This window comes from Chiloscyllium plagiosum, chromosome 34 (assembly GCF_004010195.1).
Source record: "Chiloscyllium plagiosum isolate BGI_BamShark_2017 chromosome 34, ASM401019v2, whole genome shotgun sequence".
In the NCBI taxonomy this organism is placed as follows: Eukaryota; Metazoa; Chordata; class Chondrichthyes; order Orectolobiformes; family Hemiscylliidae; genus Chiloscyllium; species Chiloscyllium plagiosum.
Window position 1 is genome coordinate 3,723,819 of NC_057743.1, and position 22,087 is coordinate 3,745,905.

Here is a 22,087-nt window from a genome sequence, read left to right on the forward strand (position 1 = left end):
GAACCTCCTTTATAGTCTGTTTGTGAACCTATTGCTGAGACATGGGCAACTTTGGTCATACACTGTCATAGAATCATGACAGTGCAGATAGATGCCGTTCAGCCCACCAGGTCTGCACCAACATTCCAAAGAGCATCCCACTGCACCCAGCTCCCCCCATCCTGTAACTCCGCATTTACTGTGGCTAACTCTGAGCCTGCACATCCCTGGACGCTATGCATAATTTAGTATGGCCAATCCACCTAACCTGCGTATCTTTGGACTGAGAGAAGAAACTGGAGCATCCAGTGGAAACCTACACAAACTTCATTTGGACAGTCACGCAAAGCTAGAATTGAACTCCAGTCCCTAGCACTGTGAAGCAGCAGTGTTAATCACTGTGCTACTGTATCTATTGCTTATCCCTAGCTGCTCCAGAACAATAATGAGTGTGAATTGATTCTGTGTGTGGTTGGGTTGGGGTGGGGTGGGGGGGAGTGGAAGTGAGTGAGGAAGGGGAGGAGGGGTGGTGAGATGTGGATTATAACGAGCAAAGTTTTATCTTCCACCCAATAGTCAGTTCCATTAACTTCAAATTTAGATTGTCAACCTGCCTGGTATCACTTTTTGGCCTTTGCTAATATGATTTGGTTGTGCAGGTGAATTCGGGGAGGTGTGTTATGGTCGCCTGAAGCTGCCAGCAAAGCGAGAGATCCCTGTGGCTTTAAAGACACTCAAATCAGGATACACTGAGAAACAGAGACGGGACTTTCTGAGCGAGGCCAGCATCATGGGACAGTTTGACCACCCAAACATCATTCGGTTAGAAGGAGTCGTTACCAGAAGTAAGTACTAGAGTGGCTGTCACTTCATAAAGTTCATAGAATCATATCATCCCGAGAGTGTGAAGCAGACCATTCAGTAAATGAGTTCACACCAACCCTCCGAAGAGCATTGCCCCCCTCTTCCTTCTCCTTGCAACCCTGCTTTTCCCATAGCTAACCACATAACCTGATGTCATAATGAGCCGAAAGGAAGATGGTTATTATTTTTAGACGTCAATCATCTCAGTCACAGCATATTTATTCTGGAGTTCCTCATGGTAGTATCCAATGGCCAACCATCATCAGATCAATGACCTTTCCTTCTTCATAAAATCAAAAATCTATTTTTGTTCACATGTAGGATGTGAGTCAGCATTTATTGCCTGTCTCTAGTTGCCATTGAGGATGTGTTGTGGTGAGCAGCTTTCTTGAATTGTTGCAGTTCATGCACTGGTGGCTGACATACAATGCCTTTAGGGAGCAAATTCCATAGTTTTTGACCCAGCAACAGTGAAGGAATGTTGAGGTATTTCCAAGTCAGGATAGTGAATGACTTGGAGAGAAACTTAGAGATAGTGGTATTCCCAAATATCTGCTGCTCTTGTCCTTTTAGGTGGAAGTGGTCATGAATTTGGAAGGTGTTGTCTGAGGATCATTGGTGAATTTCTGCAGTGCGTTTTATAGATAGTAGCAGTGTGCACTACTGCACTATGGGGTGAAGGGAATGGATATTTGGTAGATGTGCCAATCAAATGGGCTGTTTTGTCCTGAATGGTGTCAAGCTTCTTGAGTGTTGTTGAAGCTGCACCCATTCAGGCAAGTGACTATTCCATCACACTCTTGACTTGTGCTTATCGATTGTGGAAAAAGTTTGGGAAATCAGCAAGTGAGTAAATTGAATAAGTGAGTATTCTGAGCCTGTAACCTGCTCTTGCAGCCACTGTATTTATGTGGTGAGTCCAGTTGAGTTTCTGGTCAATGATAATCTCCAAGGATGTTGACAGTGGCGGGATTCAGTAATGCTAACACCGTTGAATGTCAAGGGGCAGTGGTTAGATTACCTCTATTGGAGATGGTCATTGTCTGACATTTGTTTTTCGCAAATGTCACTTGCCACTTTTCCAGCTAAACCTGGATATTATAGAGTCAAGGAGTCACAGAGAAGTACAGCATGAAAGAAACCCTTCAGTCCAACTCGTCCATGCTGACCAGATATCCCAACTCCATCTAGTCCCACCTGGCAGCATCCAGCCCATATCCCTCCAAACCCTTCCTATTCGTATATCTATCCAGATGCTTTTTAAATGCTGTCATTGTACTAGCCTCCACCATTTCCTCTGGCAGCTCATTCCATGCAGGTATTACCCTCTTTGTGAAAAAATTGCCCCTTAGGTCTCTTCTATATCTTTCCTCTCTCACCCTAAACCTCTAGTTTTGGATTCCCACACCCCAGGGAAAATGCTTTGTCTATTTATCGCATCCATGCCCCTCATAATTTTATAAACCTCTATAAAGTCACCCCATGGCCTCTGATGCTCCAGGGAAAAAAGCCAGGGGTAGATATAGGGTAGGGGAATGGGTTTGGGTGGGTTTCTCTTCATACCAGAGGGCAGTGTGGACTTGTTGGGCGGAAGGGCCTGTTTCCACACTGTGGAGAATCTAATCTAATCCATTCAACCTCCCCCTGTAGCTCAAATCCTTCAATCCTGGCAACATCCTTGTAAATCTTTTCTGAACCCTTTCAAGTTTCACAACATCCTTCCGATAGGAAGGAGACCAGAATTGCACAAAATATTCCAATAGTAGCCTAACCAATGTCCTGTACAGCCACAATATGACCTCAATACTCTGACCAATAAAGGAAAGCATACCAAATGCCGCCTTCATTATCCTGACATCTTATTGCATTTGATCATAGCATACAGCAGACACATGGGAACACCACCACCTGCAATTCCCTCCAAGTCACTCACTATCCTGACTTGGAAATATATCAGCGCTGAAAATGTGTTGCTGGAAAAGCGCAGCAGGTCAGGCAATATCCAAGGATCAGGAGAATTGACGTTTCAGTCATGAGCCCGTCTTCGGGCTCATGCCCGAAATGTCGATTCTCCTGCTCCTTGGATGCTGCCTGACCTGCTGCGCTTTTCCAGCAACACATTTTCAGCTCTTATCTCCAGCATCTGCAGTCCTCACTTTCTCCTTGGAAATATATCACCAATGCTTCACTGTTGCTGGGTCAAATTCCTGGTGCTCTCTCCCTAACATTGTCGATGTCCCTATACAACATGGATGACAGTGGTTCAGGAAGAAAGCTCACCACCTCCTCAAGTGCATTTTGAGATAGGCCATAATACTTAATAAATCACTGACTCCCACATTCTGTAAATGCATTGAGTTGAAAAACTAGCTGCTCCATTTAAGAATACATGTACCTTACAGAAGACTACTTCAGGCAAATTATATAAATGGTTTTCAAGTGTGAATTCTCTCAAAGCTGTTCCCATAGCAAGGTTCTAGTGATGTTACAGCAGCAGAAACAGAAAACTCTGCACCTTAATGTGAAGCTTGAAGTTCATTCAAGGAACATTAAAATGACTGTTCACAGTTCCGTGAACAATTGACAATCCCGAATTGCAACTGGTGGTGTGAATGAATAAACCTTGTATTTGGTAATCTGGTTTGGAAGAGTTTATGAAACTGATAAATGTTAAATAACTTACAATTAATTATTCAAATATTTGACAAAAGAACTGGAGGGAAATTGGGTATTTGTTTTACACCATGGGAGTTATCATAATCTGGACTAACCTGCCTAAGCTTATAAGTAGGAGAAAGTGAGGACTGCAGATGCTGGAGATCAGAGTCGAGAGTGTGGTACTGGAAAAGCACAGCAGGTCAGCACTGTGAGGCAGCAGTGCTAACACTGAACCACCCTGCCACTCTTTTATTCTCTTAAATACACTGAATGATTTGGCCTTCTCCACCCCTCTGACTGAAGAAATTCTACCTTTTCTCAAGGGTTGTCTCTTCACTCTTCAGACAGAGTGTGCGCTCAGGTCCTCGTCCTAACTACTAGTGGAAACATCTTCTCTGTATCCACCATGTCCAGACAGCTCTGTATTCTGTAAGTTGAAAACTCCAAGTCTTCAACTGCTCTTCATGTGATAAGCCCTTCGTCCCTAGGATCATTCTTGTGAACATCATCTGGACCCCCTCCAAAACCAGCACACCTTTCCTTAGGTACAGAACGGCCACAATATTCCAAATGCAATCTGATGAGAGCCTTGTACAGCTTCAACAGTATATCTCTCCTCATGTATTCTAGTCCTCCTGAAATGAGTTCTAACATGTGCCTTCCTAAATACCACTGAAACTGCATGTCAACCTTAAGAGAATATTGAACAAAGACCCCCAAGTCACTTTGTGCTTCAGATTTTGGAACCCTTTCCCCATAATCTATGCCTCTACTTTTTCCTGCCAAAATGTAGAACCTCACACTTTCCAACATTGTATTTCATCTGCCACCTCTTTGACCTCTCCTCGTCTTCTGCAGCCTCCCTACATCTTCAACACTACCTGTCCCTCCAGCTATAATTTTGTCATCTGCAAACTTAGCAACAATGCCCTCAGTTACTTTGCCCAGAATTTAATATATGATGTGAATTGTAGTGGCTCCAACACACAGATCCCTGTGGAATCCCCACTAGTCATCCCAATAAAGACCCCGTTGTCCTGACTCTGTGCCTTGTGCATGCCAGCCAATCCCCTATCTATGCCATTATCTTGTGCCTAATACCATGGCCTCTCATCTTATTTCACGTCTTTCCGTGCAGAACTTTGTCAAAGGCTTTCTGGAAATCCAAATAGGTCACATTCACTGGCTTTCCTTTGTCTAACTTACTCATTACCTCCTCAAATAATTCAGATTTATCAGACATGATATCCCCTTGTCGAAGCCATGCTGATTCAGCCCTTTTTTTTTTAAACCGTGCATTTCCAAACACTCCACAATTTCACCTTTAATAATGGACTCTAAAATCTTACCAATGACCAAGGTCAAGTGAACCGGCCTATTGTTTATTTTTGTCTTCTGCCATCCTCGCTTCTTAAACAGGGGTGTTACATTAACCATTTTTCATTCCTCTGTGGCTTACCCTGAATCCAGGGATTCCTGAAAAATCACCAACAATGCCTCTGCAATCTCCTCCGTTATCTCCTTCAGGCTTATGGGGTATAATCTATCTGATCATGGCGGTTTATCCACCTTCAGACCTTTCACCTTCCCCAGTACCCTTTCCTAAGTGATGGCCACTGAAACTCACCTCTGCCTGAAGTTCTGGTATGCTGCTGATTTAAAAAGACCGATTTTAAAAAGTACCTATTTGCTCCCTCTTCCATTTCTTTTTTCCCCATACATCCATTTCCAGTGATCCAATATCCACTCTTGTGTCTCTCTTTCTTTCTCAAGTTTTATGTATCTGAAGAAAATCTTGCAATCTTCTTTTATATTACTACGAGCTTGCCCTCATATTTCATTGCCCCCACCCCCACCATGACCTTATCGCTTTTTCTGCTTGTTTTTAAACGGCTTCCCAATGCTTTGACTTCCCACTTACTTTCATCACATTATATGCTTTTCCTGACTTCCTTTGTCAGCTATGGTTGCCTCATCTTCCTTTTAGTATATTTCTTCTTTTTTGGGATGAATTTCTGATGGGCCTCCTAAATTACCCCACAAACTCCTGCCATTGCTGCTCTACTGTCTTCCCTGCTCGGCTTCCCTTCCAGTCAACTCTGGCCAGTTCCTCGCCTCAGGTCTTCATCATTACCTTTACTCAGTTGTAATACTGTTAGATCAGATTCCAGCTACTCTCAAACTGCAGGTAAATTCTATCCCCTTAGGGTTCCTTCACCTTCAGCTCCTTAATCAAGTCTGCCACATTGACCAGACCCAGTAAGGAAAGCAAAGTTCCCTCCCTAAACAACATGAGGGAACCAAATTGCTTTCCTGATAATTGTTGTCATTGGAATAGCTTTTAATTCTTGAGTTTTATTGAACGAAAATTTTGCAATCTGATGTGATGGTATTTGAAATTACATACTCAAGCCTGATGTTCTGGATTATGATGTTACCATCAGTCTAATGCCTCCTGAAGGGGATGCTGATGTAATTAAACATATCAAGCTTTGAAAGGACTTGACAAATTAGATGGCAAGAGGCCATTTCTGAATGGGTGGAGAGCCCAAACTTAAACCAACTTGCCTGAAAATAAGAGGTCAGCATTCACAACTGAGATAAGGAAATATTTCTTTAGAGATTTGTGAGCCTCTAGAATTCTCTATTGCTGTATGACGTGGTTGGTCTGAAAGGGTTTACTTTGAATGGTCTGGATAGCTCAGTGTCCTGGTAAATGAGTATGTTTCTCTGAGGAGTGAGCCATTAACTGGTCTGATAGCTTTTGGGTTATGGTCTCTCCACAACCATGAATTAGTTCAGGTTTACCCCATGTCTTCGGAGACAGCAATGTCCCTTGCCTAAAGGTAATGTTGGTGTTAACATAATTTTTTTTACTAGCTAGGAAAGTACTTGTTACTCAACCATGTGCCTGTTCCAGTGAGGCCATTTTCCAGAGCTCAGTGCATAGCTTTGTTCTCCTTCCCTAAGGATGCTAATCTGAGTGACTGGTTTGAGTAACTATAATGACATGGAATTTCACTTCAGATTGGGTCCTCGTTATTGATGGTTTCATGAACTAACCCTGGTCAGGTGACATTGCAGCCATCTTAAATTTTCTGAAATTTTTAAAGTAATTTTTGTGCATTTAAGCTCTCAGGTATGAAAATCAGGTGATCAAAGTCAAAAATTTGTAGTCCATTTCCACCAATACCACAAAATCCTTGCATTAAAGCCTGGTATCCTTTTAATCATTTATTACTTTCTCTGCCCGTGTGAACCAGCTTATTATCACTGATTATTCTGTACAGTGCTTTCAAATTTAGATCATCTTCCATCTGCAATACCCTCCAATCAAAGGTGTATTCTGTCACATGCATGACATTAAACTGCATCTGCCATAGCCTTGTCCTCTCACTTTTTCTCTTTTCAGTTATCTGCTCCTATTCCCAAGCTGTTTTATTCTGTGGCTGGATAACTCCTCCTTGATTTGATACACCACGTTCTGTTTCCAACTGGTCTGCTCACAGAGTTGCACCACCCTTCACCCCAGCAGTATGTGTGACCAGTGTGATTGAGAAAAAGAATAGGGACATTGAGGCGGTCTGAGTCGGCTTCATTTCTCGGAGTCAAATCAATATCCGTTCAGAAAAGCTTCATTGATGTCAGAGCATCAAATCACAACCCATGGCTGAAGTTTCATTCAGCCCTTTAACACTGAGCAGCTGAGCTTCCATTTTGCAACAGGAGATGTGTCTGATGGAGCAAAAGGAAGCAGTCATCCATTGGGGGACCCCTTGACTTCTGACTGCAGTTAGCAATCCTTACACTGACAATAGAAGAAAAATGAATAGTGACTCATCCTTCATAATCTTTCATAGCACCATCCAGTTGGGTTGTTGAATCTCTGCATTGATCTGGTATATTAGAGATGTACAAGGTAATGAGAATCCTTGTAGATAGAGCTTTTCCCCAGGGCAAAAATGGCTGTCATGAGAGGTCACAATTTTAAGGCGTTTGGAGGAAGGAATAAGGGAGGTGTCAGAGATAGGTTCTTTACACAGAGTGTGGTGGGTGTGTGGAATGCACTGCCAACATTGGTAGTAGAGTCAGAAACATTAGGGAGATTTAAGCAACTGCTGGACAGCAGTAAATTGAGGGGTGTGTAGGTTGATCTTAGATTAAGATAAATGCTCGGCACAACATCGTGGGCCAAAGGGTCTGTACTGTGCTGTACTGTTCTGTGTTCTATGTTTCTACCTCGCAGCATTGAGATCCCACCGAGAGAGAGAAAGCAGTTTTTTAATTAAAAAAACAGCCTTGGGTGAACATACTGGTCTTATTGGAGCTCCATTTTGAGGTGTACAGAAATGTTACACAAGAACGTGCTATTCATAACTTACACTTGTTAAATAAACTTCTGAGCAAGCTCCGTCTTGGTTGCTGCCTTCTCCATCTCACTATCTAACAGAGAGGAGTCACATGTAGCCACAAATGCTGATAGCTGATGCTCAGAATAGGAGATATGGCTTATCTGATGCCAGTCAGACACTGAATGTAGCAAGCACCATTTGCTTAGACATTGGGTTTGCATCCTCGATATATAGACCCCAATCGCCCTTTCCGTACACAACACCCTACACCAACATATGGGGTCTGATCTTCTCTAACTTGACATCTGTCCCCACATATTTGCCCCAGCAGTATCTATTGTATCATTCTTGTATAACTTAGAACCAAATGTTCCAAGGAAGGTACAATCGCAGTGAAATTCAAATAGTCCATCTTTCCTGTGTAAAATACCTGCACATTATTTCAACAAATGTACTGCAGCTGCATTGCTTAGGATGCCATTTTTGTTTGGACAGCCCTTAGACACAGAATCTCAGAATTATTATGGTGCAGAAGGAGACCATTCAGCCCATCGTGCTTACATCAGTTATATTACTGGTGTCAATCTTCTGCCTTTTCTCTATTTGCTTGTATGCCATTTCTACCCAAGTAATCATCCAAATGCCCTCTTGAATGCCTCAAATCACTCACAGGTAAGTCGTCCAAGGCTTCTTAAAGATGTGAATTGGATGCCTCCTACAGTTGTAAGAACATAAAAGTGAAATTCTGGCAATTGTACAAAGTCTGGTGTGGCTTATTCACTGGTCCTGAAATAACCACTCAAACAACAATCCAGGAAATGTTTGGAATGTTACATTTGTGGTTCCAGAGGACACTGGAGGCAAATGTTGCCAAATGAACTTTTTTTTTAGGTAGATTTTATGTAACTCATTGCAGAATTTGCTTCTGGCCTTTGGGCATGTGCTTGAGCACATAACCTTGTTGTGGACACAAGATGAATTTCTTTTCATGTATTTTAAATATCATAGGCATTGCACTACTGTAGCCCTCATTTAACATACCAACCAGAATAGCATTGTTTTCTTGGACAGTATTTGCTCCCGATGCTTTGCAGGAAATAAATACAGTTCAATGTTCATGGCAACCAGAAATTGAGGAAGCATGCAATGTTTAAGGCAGCACTGAGTTGAGGAAAAAGCCTAGGGAACTGGCTGAAATTCCAGAATGTTGGAGAAGTGTTGATAGGAATGGGGTGTGATTTTCCCTTCACTGGAAGTAATGAGGAAGTTGGGCAGAAGTTGGACAAATGGCCCTGATTAGAAACCCACCTCCTCCTAGTCACCTTAACCACTCAGCGCTGAGTAAGAGAGCCCATGGGTGACTTTTTCAACCCTGTGGCAATTAAAGCCCTGAAGTGATCAGTTAAGAGGCTAAACTCATATTCTCCCCAATTACTCACTTTACCTGGCCAGAGAAACAGGTGACTAGTTTCCCAACAGGAAGCCATGGTGACCTGACTACCAAATTAGAGGGTGGGCTTCAATGGCCCCAATCTAGGGGCACTCAAATGGAGGGAAAGGCACCCACTTCCTCTTGCTTCTGACCCTTTCCTCCTTGCAAGTCCCAGACAATGAGAAGCAGAAAATAAGATTTACATCTTGCCACTAGGATGGTGAATGGCTTGGAAGGAACCTGCAGCTGATGGTGTTCCCATGTATCTGCTACCCTTGTCCTATGTTCAAAGGTAGGAAGGTGCTATCAAAAGAATCTTGGTGAGTTGCTGTAGTGTGCCAGACAGCAAATTATAATAATGCAAAGGGAGCTCAACAGCAGGAATGTATGAATTAAGGTAAAGGAAACCAACTCCTGCAGAGCAGGGGTTAAAAGAGAATGTGAAAGTGGAAAAATTACTAGATAGCACAGAAGGTATAAACTGGGTTTTGTTAAAGGGGAGATTAGTATGGATTTCTGCAGATCAAACCAGGTGAATCTAGGTCCAAGGCCTTTCAACAAATGTTGAAAGACTGCAAACTATAGTGTGATGAAGCAACAAGGCCAAGAAACATACAGACTGAATTAGGATCTAAGTGGGCATCCCATTTAGAGACAGCAACATAGGAGAACAAATCAGTTGTGATAGACAGAGGCTATACATGTCAGAACTCCATCGCCCCATGTTCTCAGTTCTTGCTTATCATGTGTATTGTGCCTCTGCTGATTGTAGAATTACTCTGTGCTCAGTCCATTATGGGCTAAAGACGTGAGACATTTCAATGCTTCATGACCATTTCATTTCCAGGTAAACCAGTGATGATAGTTACTGACTATATGGAGAATGGATCGCTGGATTCATTTCTGAGGGTAAGCTTATTTCCACTTATTCAAACAGAATATTCATCAAACTTGGGTTCATGCTTCCTATTATATAACCCTAGTAAGTATTTTCTCTTTTAAAAAGCTATTCATATTAGATGTGATGAATATATGATTGGATAATTTAATTGGCAGTATATGATTGGGAGAAATTTTGAAGAGAAGATTCAAAATGAGAAGAGAGTCAAATTTCCAACGCATTCAATTATTGTTTTATGTCTCTTCTCTTTATAAAGATGTTGGCCTCTGCTGTGCTGCACACTTAAATGCAGACAAGCAATATTTCATAGGCTTAAATCATTTGTTCAAAATTAGATTTTACAACCACTGCCATTTATAATCTGATTGTGGATCAGGAGTTATGAACCAAGTTCAAAATGTGACTCCTGTTTTATTTGAAAACCAAATCCAGCTATTCCTAGTCACTGATTTAACCCTGAAAATGATAACAAATAACATTATCTTTATGCTCACTCACACTAAAAGGAAAAGCTAAATCAAACTATTCTGCAAAAATGTTATATTCAGTGGTAATCAGAAAATATGATTAAAATATGATTTATATATTTTGCTGTGCTTTCTGCCAACACTTCATAAATGCATACGAGAAGTTCATCCTGAAATTGTAACACTATTTTCATTCCAATCAAACAATTGCAAAATGAGCAAAATATTTTGTTTTGTGTACAATGGGCTGATAACTGCATTTTCCCCCCTTTGTAAATGCAATGACTTGGGAGCAGGAAAACAAACAGCACAGCTAACAGACTCTACAACATTTTAGCAGTTGTTTGCTATGCTCCCTTTAAGAGTAGATGTACATTATTTACCACATTGAATTTGTTTTTAAAAAAAGTGTAATACATTGAGCAGATCTGGGTCAAAGCAAGTGCTTTTCTGTTTAAATCATTGGCAATGTATGATACTTTGGGCATTCATAACTATTCTGTCCACCATCTATAAGGCACAAGTCAGGCATGTGATGGATTACTTCTAAAAATGTGCAGCTCCAACAACATTGAAGAAGCTCAACACCACCTAACAAAAAGCTTGAGTCACACCCCATCCACCACCTTCAACGTTCACACTCGATGGGAATACCAGGGGACACTAACTTGTAATTTACAATAAATGATCCTTAAAGGGCAAAAGCAAAATACTGCACGTCCTGGGGATCTGAAATAAAACCTGAAAATTGTTGGAGAAACTCAGCAAGTCTGGTAGCATCTTTGGAGAGAGAAAAAGAGTTAATGTATTGAGTCTTACTGGTTGGAAACCATTTCTCCATTTTATAATCTCTAAAGGGCATGTTTGACTCAAATATGAGATTGATTCTTCAAGCACTTGTAACAAGGACTCATCTAATCTGTTAATGATGCATCAAGGGTAAAGGATCACTCATTACATCATTGCATGTGCAATTTCTCTGGTATCTTTAGCAAGGTTTGTGTTTGGAATGATAGCCCAGGCTTATTGCAGTTAAATGGAATTGTGTGGAAAATTAGAGTGCATTTCCAGGTGACAAATCCACAATAGCTTTTCTGCGTCCAGAATAAATTGTGATAAGGAGAACAGTGTTGGGAAGAACTTTAACTGAAAACAACAGATCTGGTTTGGGTTGGATGGATCCAATTCTCCACCCAAACCTGCTTCATTCTGCCTTTAACTTTCAATCCCACTGGACTACCCATCCTTTTTTATTTAAAAAACATACTCCTACACATAAAAAATCTTTACATACATACATAGTCACAAGAGCAATTCAATTCTGTTTAGTCATTACATATGCAAAACAAACAAACCCAAGGCATTTCTTACTTATGTAAGACTTTATTTGTATATGTTTGAGGCACCATTTAGGGTGCTATAATTGAACAGACCCCATTTAACTCTGGCAAGAAGTCCATAGATGATAGTACTTCCTCACTGCTCCTTGGCAACAGCTGCCCCAAGCTTTAGTGCATCCCTCAGCACATCGTCCTGGACCTTGGACTGTGCCAGTCTGCAACACTGTGTCAAGGTCTGCTCCTTGCTCTGGAGTTTCAGATGGACCAAAAAACATCGTGAGGTGATGGTTCTCCAGGTGCAGAAAATGTTTGTGTCAGTGTGCGACCGGGGAATAGACCATAGAGTGCAGAGTCTTGCATCACGGAGCTGCTCAGGACTAACCTCGACAAGAAGCACTGCATTACTCTCCAGAGTTCTTTTGCAAAGGCACTTTCTTGTATGAGATGTGTGACAATCTCTATCCTTCCTTCCGCCCTCCCCCACCCCATCACTACTGCAGATACTTCGAGGGCAGCACAGAGTCTGAGCAGACGTGAAGGATCTCAGTGCCCTTCTCATCACCAGCTGAGCGACGTTTTGGTGCTTGTTGGAAAGTTCTGGTGATGAGGCATTCTGCCAAATGACTTTGGCAGTCTTCTCAGGAAGTAAACTGACGGGATCCACATTCTTCCTTTTCCCGCAGGGTCTAGAGGATGCTATGAGTAACCACTTCCTGATAGACTTGTGATCAAAATTATTTTTCTTTTTAAATTTCTCCATGAAGGACAGGTGATATGGAATTGTCCATCTACTTGGATGTTCCATGGCAATGAGGCCAGATCTTTGCAACACCAGGGCCAGGTAGAACCTCAGTATATAGTGATACTTGGTGTTTGTGTACCAAGGGTCTGCATGCAGCTGTGCACAAAGGTGGCGACCAGAATGAGGACTGTATTGGATACAATCCTCCTCCCATCTTCTCCCCCCACCCCAATCCAGAGTTTTGTACATGGTGTCTGGCCAGAGTCCCTCTTAGATCTCCATATGTAGCAAAGGATGACTCGCGTGACTACAATGGTGCGAATTCTGGGAATGGGCCAGACCTATGCCCCATGCAACAACAGAGACAATGCCTCACACCTGATGAACCCAAGTTTTTACCCACAATGGAGAGGGAGTGGTGCTCCGAAAAGTCCAGTTTCTGCCTCACTTTGGTGATACGCTCCTCCCAAGTTTTGCACACCATATTCCCAGAACCTTCAAGTAATTTGCCCTGAAGGTGAAGGGGATAAAGGATCAGTTGGTTCATTCCCAAAGAATATGGCCTTGCCCTTGCCTCTATTTACTTTGGCTCCTGAGGCCAGTTCAAACTAGTCACATATGCTCATGAGCAGAAAACAGCAATGTCATCCATGAACAAGGAGTCTTCAGACCTCCGTTGCCTGGAATGGTTACCCCTCTCAGGCTCGCATCTTTCCTCATAGACTCAGCAAATTATTCAATGCAACACACAAACAAGGTAGGAGAGAGGGGGCAAACCTGCCTGACCCCAGATTGGATCAGGAAACTTTCTCGTTCCCATCTATTGATTGAGACTGTTGGTATAGAGGTCAGATCTCATTTTAGGTGTGCAAAATCCTGTCAAAGGCCTTCTCTTGGTCCAGGCTGATGATTCAGGTATCCACTCCCCTATCCTGCACAGCCGAAATCATATCCCTGAAGATCATGAGGCTCTGAGATAATCCTGCCTAGTACAGCACAGTTTGGTCGCAGAGCAGGACAGGCCTGATCTGTTTGCCAGTGATCTTCATGATTTTGTAATCCACATTCAGCAATGAAATTGGTCACCAATTTCTAATTTCCTCCCTCTCCCCTTCCACTTGTAGATGAGGGTGATGATACCTTTCCTCACAGATTCGCACAGCAGGAAGCGTACATCTCCAGCAGGTCTTGGCCAATCAAGTGTCTCAGAGCTGAACACAACTCAGCCAATAAGCCATCGCTTCAAGGAATTTTATTCATTCCTGAAGACTCGAGGGCCTTGGTCATCTCAAGCCCCGCCTTGCTGCAAACTTATCTGATTGATTAGCCTTCACAGACCCATTCCCCTTCCTTCAAACCTTCCCTATTTTACTCAAAGTGACTTTAGTCAGACGAAATACGAATTTGAATCTTCAGAACACAAATTGCAAATTTTCAGGAGGATGACGATGCAGAGCTGAGTTACATTCTTCATAGTACATGAGCAGAGATCCCAGTTACCACACAGATTTTCTGAAAAAGACAGTTTAATGAACGTGCGTCAAAATACTTGTCGCAAAATTCAATACCAGTGTTTTAACTAATAAGTTAGAAATTTTCAATGTAATCAATCCTCTACACCAAAAATATGTAAATGTTATTACTACTTATTAATTTAAGGCATTCATCAAAATTAATCATTTCTGTAAGTATGGTTCAGAAAAGACACAAATAATCTCAACAGTTCTGCTAGGCCTTGTGACGTTGAAACAAATTCTGTTATGGGGCAAAACATTAATGTTTGGCTGATGGTTCAGAAAGGAGAAGCTTATCATCATGCAGATGAGAACCATAGAATGGTTAGAGCAGGAAAGGTGGCCATCAGCTGTTGTGTCCATGAAGGGACAATACACCTATTGTTACTTCCCTTGTATTCTCTACAGCTCTAAGTGTTTCCTTTCAGATACAGATCCAATTTCTTTCTAAAAGCTTGAATTAACTCTTCCTCCACCATACTCTTGGGCAGTTCATTCCTGACCCTGACCACACTCCTGCCATAAAATTGGTTTTCCTTGTATCATCATTGCTTTTTTCCCCAATAATATTAAATGTCTGCTCACTAGTTCTTGATTGCTCCATGTATGGGAGCAGCTTTCTCCCTGTCTGTCCAGGCTCCTCATGATTGTGAGTATCTTTATCAAATTTTCTATCAGCTCAAAGATAGCAGTCTCAATGTCTCCAATCTATCGACATGATTGGTGTTCCTCATTCCTAGACCAATTTTCATGAATTCTTCCTGCACAATCTCTTTAAATCTTCATATCTTTCCTAAATTGTGGTGCCTTGAACTGATTGTAGTTCTCCCATCAAGTCATGCTGATCAAGTGCTTCATTTAATGTAACTTGATTACTCCCACATCATTCCACTTTGTTGGAAAAACAGGAATCTGGAAGATGATTCATGGCTAAGCTAAAGAACCACATCAAAACCTGCTGTAGGACCATTCGACTCTTGATTTCCTGCTAGCCCTTCCTCACTTGAAGTTAAAATTCAGCTTTACATGTCAGGGATAATTTACCCAGCGACCCATGGTAAGTCCAAGCAATGACCATGCTGACCATTCAAATTGATGCCTACATAGTAGGTGGGCTACACCTGTCACCCAGCAAGTGTTACACACACACACCTTTATAGCATCAAGGAGCATGGCAGCAAATAATCCAAAAATGGCAGGGCAAATGGACCAGCAGCATCTAGTAAAAATAGCGCAACCCAAAGAAGGCTCCCTCCGCTCTTTAAATACCTGCTAAAATCATCTTGCCCAGTGTTTGACATGAAGGCACTTTTTGTATCTCTCTCCAAATATATTCTGAGAATGTTCATATCTCTGAGTGGCTCTGACAGTTTGCTGTGCAATTTCCCTGAAGTTCTTACCACCTGTAGTGGTGGAATGACGAGATTGTTAATTTTTCACCACCTCTGTTTAGGCAGTAAACTGGGGAGTTGGGTCACACAAATGCTGGTTAAGGATTAGTGGTGCTGGAAGAGCACAGCAGTTCAGGCAGCATCCAAGGAGCTTCAAAATCGACGTTTCGGGCAATAAATGCTGGTTAAGCTGACTTGAGTTTTCCTTCATTGAGATTGTCTGGGCATTGATAGTGAGACTTTGTCCTGGTGTTTCCTTTCAGTGAGCATGTGTTGTAAACTGAAGTTCTGAAACATAGAGATTTTATTCCGGATCAAACTTAAACTCATTGCTTGGATTCATTTTCGAAGAGAATTTTTTTTTTTCCTGTTTATGAAGAATGTCCTTGTGGCATTAGCTGACTGGAATCACTGGAAACTGATTTTTTTTAAAAATTCTGTTGCTATAGAGACACGATGGTCAGTTCACCGTCATCCAACTTGTTGGAATGCTTCGTGGGATAGCGGCTGGAATGAAGTATTTGTCAGACTTGGGATACATACACAGGGACCTTGCAGCACGAAATATCCTGGTCAACAGTAACTTGGTGTGTAAAGTGTCAGACTTTGGTCTCTCTCGAATTTTAGAAGATGATCCAGATGCAGCTTACACCACTACGGTAAATTTTAGAATCTTAATTTATGTTTTGCTTTCTTGTTGATGTTCTAACATAGACAGTGTTGTTGATGTTAGAGCGGTCTAAAGTGATTATTGAACTGCAAGCTCTTTATCAAATCAGAATTTGCATCTACACCATGTCATACATTCAGGTCAAAGTGCAGAACCACCATCAATTCATCAACATCCAGCAGAAAGGTTTGTTTCCATGTCTGGTCTCTTAATGAAAGATGGCTAGTGACTTGGAGGAGGCAGTGGCATCCTGATAATGTTCTGGGCAGCAAACACAGAAAATGCTGGAGAAACTCCGCAGACCTGTTAGCATCATTGAAGACAGAAACAGACAACATTTCGAGCCTGTCTCCAAAGAAGATTACACCAGAAACTTCCTGGCTCATATGTGCCATAGAGGTTTTAGTTCTCATCTAAGAGGGCAGGCAGGGCTGTGGTTTAGTGTCTTACCCAAGAGATGGCAACACTGACAGGGAGCATTACCATACTAGTGCATTGGGGATATCAGCCTAGATTGGATAGTCAAGTTGCTGAAATTGGACTTCAATCCATAGCTGTCTGACACAGGTTAGTATGTCACCCCTGGCCAATGGCTGACACCAAGCTATTGATAAGTTAAGCTAATATTTCAATTTCACTTCAAAGGTCTTTTATTTTTAAAAGATCATTTTGCATTACGTTCAAGGACTGCACTGAGGTAAGGCTGCAAACAATCATTCTGTGATATAATAAAACTCCAAGTACAAAGCAATAGGTGCAAAGTGCAGTGTGGAATAATGTACGAATCATTAGATTAGATCGGCACGGTGGCACAGTGGTTAGCACTGCTGCCTCACAGCGCCAGAGACCCGGGTTCACTTCCCGACTCAGGCGACTGACTGTGTGGAGTTTGCACATTCTCCCCGTGTCTGTGTGGGTTTCCTCCGGGTGCTCCGGTTTCCTCCCACAGTCACAAAGATGTGCGGGTCAGGTGAATTGGCCATGCTAAATTGCCCGTAGTGTTAGGTTAAAAAGGGTAAATGTAGGGGTATGGGTGGGTTGCGCTTCGGCGGGTCGGTGTGGACTTGTTGGGCCGAAGGGCCTGTTTCCACACTGTAAGTAATCTAATCTAATCTAATCTAATCTTTAAGTTATCAAGATTCATCGTCAAAGCTTTCTGAGTTTCTTAATTGTGCAGATGAGATCAGTCTAATTTCTGTTCATTACTGAAGGAATGCTGAATTGTCAGAGAATTTGGCTTGTGGATTTATTACTAAACTGACAGGAAAGGTTACCCCATTATCTGTCATATTGGGTTGCCTTGTGATGTTTTGTGGCACACCGAATAGGGCCAGGTTTTACCTGATGGGCTCACAATTTGATCCCATTTATTCTCCTTGAAACACACAGGACTCATTAAACATGGTGTCATTCAAAACCATTTCTCCATGTCCTATTTTTAACCAAATCCACATCACTATAACCTGTGGTAACAGACATGGAACAGTCCCTCTTCCGGAGTTACACTGGCACAATCCCCCACCTTTTCCTCCGCAACATTGATGACTGTATTTGCACCACCCTGTGCTCATCAACTTCACCAACACCTTCCACCCTGACCTCAATTTCACATGTACATCTCTGACAACTCCATCCCTCCTGTTCCTGGACCTTTCCATCTCTGTCTCCAGCGACCAACTCAACAGAGTCATCTATTTTAAAGCCACTGATTGCGACAGCTACCTTGGCTACACCTCTTCACACCAACAACCCTCCCACCAACCCCAACCCTCCCACCTCCCCACACACCTCGAGTAAAAACGTGATCCCTTACTCCCAATTTCTCTGAAGTATCTGCTCCCAGGAGTATCAATTCCACTCCTGGACATGGCAGATGTCCGCCTATTTCAAGGACTGAATAGACAAAGAACTAGCCATTTGGTTATTTCCAATGTGATCAACAATGCTCTCCATCACATACCCTCCATCCCCTGCACCTCTGCCAGTGAACACCACCCCTCCAACCACAAGGATAGAATCCCTGAATCCTCACCTACCACCCCACAAATCTCTGGATACAGCACATTATCCTCTGCCGTTTTTTCCACCTGCAGTCATAGCATCATAGAGATATACAGCATGGAAACAGACCCTTCAGTCCAACCCATCCATGCTGACTAGGTATTCCAACCTAATCTAGTCCCACCTGCCAGCACTCGGCCCATATCCCTCCAAACCCTTCCTATTCATATACCCATTCAGATGCCTTTTAAATGTTGCAATTGTACCAGCCTCCACCACTTCCTCTGGCATCTCATTCCATACACGTACCACCCTCTGTGTCGAAAAGTTGCCCCTTTGGCCTCTTTTCTATCTTTCCCCTCTCACCCTAAACCTGTACCCTCCAGTTCTGGACTCCCTCCACCCCAGGAAAGAGACTTTGTCTATTTATCCTATCCATGTCCCTCATGACCTTATAAACCTCTATAAGGTCACCCCTCAGCCTCCGATGCTCCAGGGAAAACAGCCCCAGCCTGGTCAGCCTCTCCCGATAGCTCAAATCCTCTAACCCTGGCAACATCCTTGTAAATGTTTTCTGAACCCTTTCAAGTTTTACAACATCCTTCCGATAGGAAGGAGACCAGAATTGCACGCAATATTCCAAAAGTGGCCGAACCAATGCCCTGTACAGCTGCAACATGACCTCCCAACTCCTGTACTCAATATTCTGACCAATAAAGGAAAGCATATCAAACACCGCCTTCACTATCCTATCTACCTGCGACTCCACTTTCAAGGAGCTATGAATCTGCACTCCAAGGTCTCTTCGTTCAACAACACTCCCTTGGACCTTACCATTAAGTGTATAAGTCCTGTTAAGATTTGCTTTCCCAAAATGCAGCACCTCCCATTTATCTAAATTAAACTCCATCTGCCACTCCTCAGCCCATTGGCCCACCTGATCAAGATCCCATTGTAATCTGAGGTGTCTACTACACCTCCAATTTTGGTGTCATCTGCAAACTTACTAAGTATACCTCATGTTCACGCCCAAATCATTTATATAAATGACGAAAGGTAGTGGACCCAGCACCGATCCTTGTGGCACTCTACTGGTCACAGGCATCTCGTCTGAAAAACATCCCTCCACCACCACCCTCTGTCTTCTACTTTTGAGCCAGTTCTGTATCCAAATGGCTAGTTCTTCCTGTATTTCATGAGATCTGATCAGGTCCTAGGGATTTATCCACTTATGTGTTTCAAGACTTCCAGCACTTGCTCCTCTGTAATATGGACACTTTTCAAGATGCCACCATTTATTTCCCTACATTCTATATGTTCCATGTCCTTCTCCACAGTAAATACTGATGCAAAATACTTGTTTAGTGTCTCCCCCATCTCATGTGGCTCCACACAAAGGCCGCCTTGCTGATCTTTGAGGGGCACTATTCTCTCCCTAGTTACCCTTTTGTCCTTAATGTATTTTTTAAAGACCCTTTGGCTTGTCCTTAACTTTTTTTGCCAAAGCTATCCCATGTCCCCTTTTTTGCCCTCCTGATTTCTCTCTTCAGTATATTCCTACTGCCTTTATACTCTTTTATGGATTCATTTCAACTAACTTGATGATACCTGACACATGCTTCCTTCTTTTTCTTAATAAACCCTCAATTTCTTTAGTCATCCAGTATTCCCTATACCTACCAGCCTTTCCTTTCACCCTGACAGGAATATACTGTGTCTGGACTCTTGTTATTTCATTTCTGAAGGCTTCCCATTTTCCAGCCGTCCCTTTACCTACGAACATCTGCCTCCACTCAGCTTTAGGAAGTTCTTGCCTAATACCATCAAAATTGGCCTTCGTCCAATTTAGAACTTCAACTTTTAGATCTGGTTTATCCTTTTCCATCACTATTTTAAAACTAATACAACTATGGTTGCTGGCCCAAAGTGCTTCCCCACTGTCACCTCAGTCACCTGCCTCAGTCATCTTATTTCCCAAGATTAGGTTCAGTTTTGCACCTTCTCTAGTCGGTACATCCACATATTGAATCAGAAAATGTTTTGTACACACTTAATAAATTTCTATTCGTCTAAACTCTTTAAACTATGGCAGTCCCAGTCTATGTTTGGAAAACTAAAATCCCCTACCATAACCATCCTATTATTTATTCTTGCAGATAACTGAGATCTCCTTACAAATTTGTTTTTTAATTTCCTGCTGACTATTTGGGGGTTTATAGTACAATCCCAATAAGGTGATCATCCCTTTCTTATTTCTCAGTTCAAACCAACTAACTTCCCTGGATGTATTTCCAAGAATATCCTCCTTCAGAACTGCTGTAATGCTATCCCTTATCAAAAATGCCACTCCACCTCCTCTGTTGCCTCCCTTTCTATCCTTCCTGGAACATTAAGCTGCCAGCCCTGTCCATCTCTGAGCCACATTTCTGTAATTGCTATGATATCCCAGTCCCATGTTTCTAACCATGCCCTGAGTTCATCTGCCTTCCCCATTAGGCCTCTTGCATTGAAATAAATGCAGTTTCATTTATCAGTCCTATCTAGTGCTCTGCTTTGTGCCTGCCTGCTCTGACTGTTTGACTTAATCGTTTTCTCAACTGTACCAGTCTCCGATTAATCTCATTCCTCAGCTCGAGTAAATCTCCCTGCCAGTATATTAGTCCCCTTCCAATATAGATGTAATCTATCCTTCTTGTATGGGTCACTTCGACCCCAGAAGAGATTCCAATGATCCAAAACTGTGAATTCTTCTCCTCTACACCAGCTCCTCAGCCATGCATTCATCTGCTCTATCCTCCTATTCCTGCCCTCACTAGCTCAGAACACTTGAGTAATCCCAGATATTACTACTCTCGAGAATCTCCTTTTTAAATTTCTGCCTAACTTTCTATATTCTCCCTTCAGAATTTCATCCTTTTTCCTTTCCTATGTCATTGGTTCCAATGTGTACAATGACCTCCTGCTTGAGAACATTCTGCACCGTCTCTGAGAAATCATCGATCCTGGCACCAGGGAGGCAACACGCCATTCCGATTTTTCACTGCTCACCACAGAAATGTCTGTCTGTACCTCTGACTGAGAGAGTCCCCAAACACAATTGATCTCTTGGAACCCACCATACCCCTTATTGCACTAGAGCCAGTCTTGATACCAGAAACTTGGCTGTTCGTGCTTCATTCCCCTGTGAATCCATCACCCCCTATATTTTCCAAAACAGCATACTTGTTTGAAATGGGGATAGCCACAGAGGATTCCTGCATGACCTGCCTACCTCTCTTACCTTTCCTGGAGATAACCCATCTATGACTGTATCTGCAAGTTTTCTCCCTTCCTTTAACTGCCATCCATCACATCCTCTTGTAGGTTCCTCATTGCCTCTAACTGTCTCTCCAACTGGTCCATTCAATCTGGTAGGATTCACAACCAACGGCATTTATTGCAGATACAATCCTCAGTATGTAAACTCTCCCTGAACTCCCACATCTGACAAGAAGGGTTTATCACTCTACTAAGGGCCATTTTTGCTTCTTTCAGTCAACAGACCCAGAAAATAGTGTTGTCTTATTCCTCTATAAAACACTGCCCCAGGCTAACTTAATATTTACAGCTTATATTTTGAAGTTTAATCAAGAGGTATATCTCAAATAAAACATAAAATCAAGAAACAACACTCCCTACTCACTACTGCAGACTTACTGTAAGGCCACACTTAAAAATATTCACTTATCTGTTTCTGTGCTGTGACCTCTCCCAAGCAGGTTCCTCCAGTCAGATCC

General features: G+C 42.3%; 1 protein-coding gene across 3 annotated transcripts in view; it reads left to right on the plus strand.

Annotated features, from left to right (window-relative positions):
- epha8 (eph receptor A8) overlaps positions 1 to 22,087 on the plus strand; it is a 523,624-nt gene that overhangs the window by 404,486 nt on the left and 97,051 nt on the right. For 2 of the 3 annotated variants that reach the window (XM_043675512.1, XM_043675513.1), the window contains exons 11-13: positions 639 to 824; positions 10,133 to 10,194; positions 16,090 to 16,299. In XM_043675512.1, the coding sequence (XP_043531447.1) occupies positions 639 to 824; positions 10,133 to 10,194; positions 16,090 to 16,299 (458 nt within the window). Of the gene's footprint in view, positions 1 to 638; positions 825 to 10,132; positions 10,195 to 12,493; positions 12,559 to 16,089; positions 16,300 to 22,087 lie in introns of those variants that run through there. The other variant, XM_043675514.1, reaches the window with a different exon arrangement.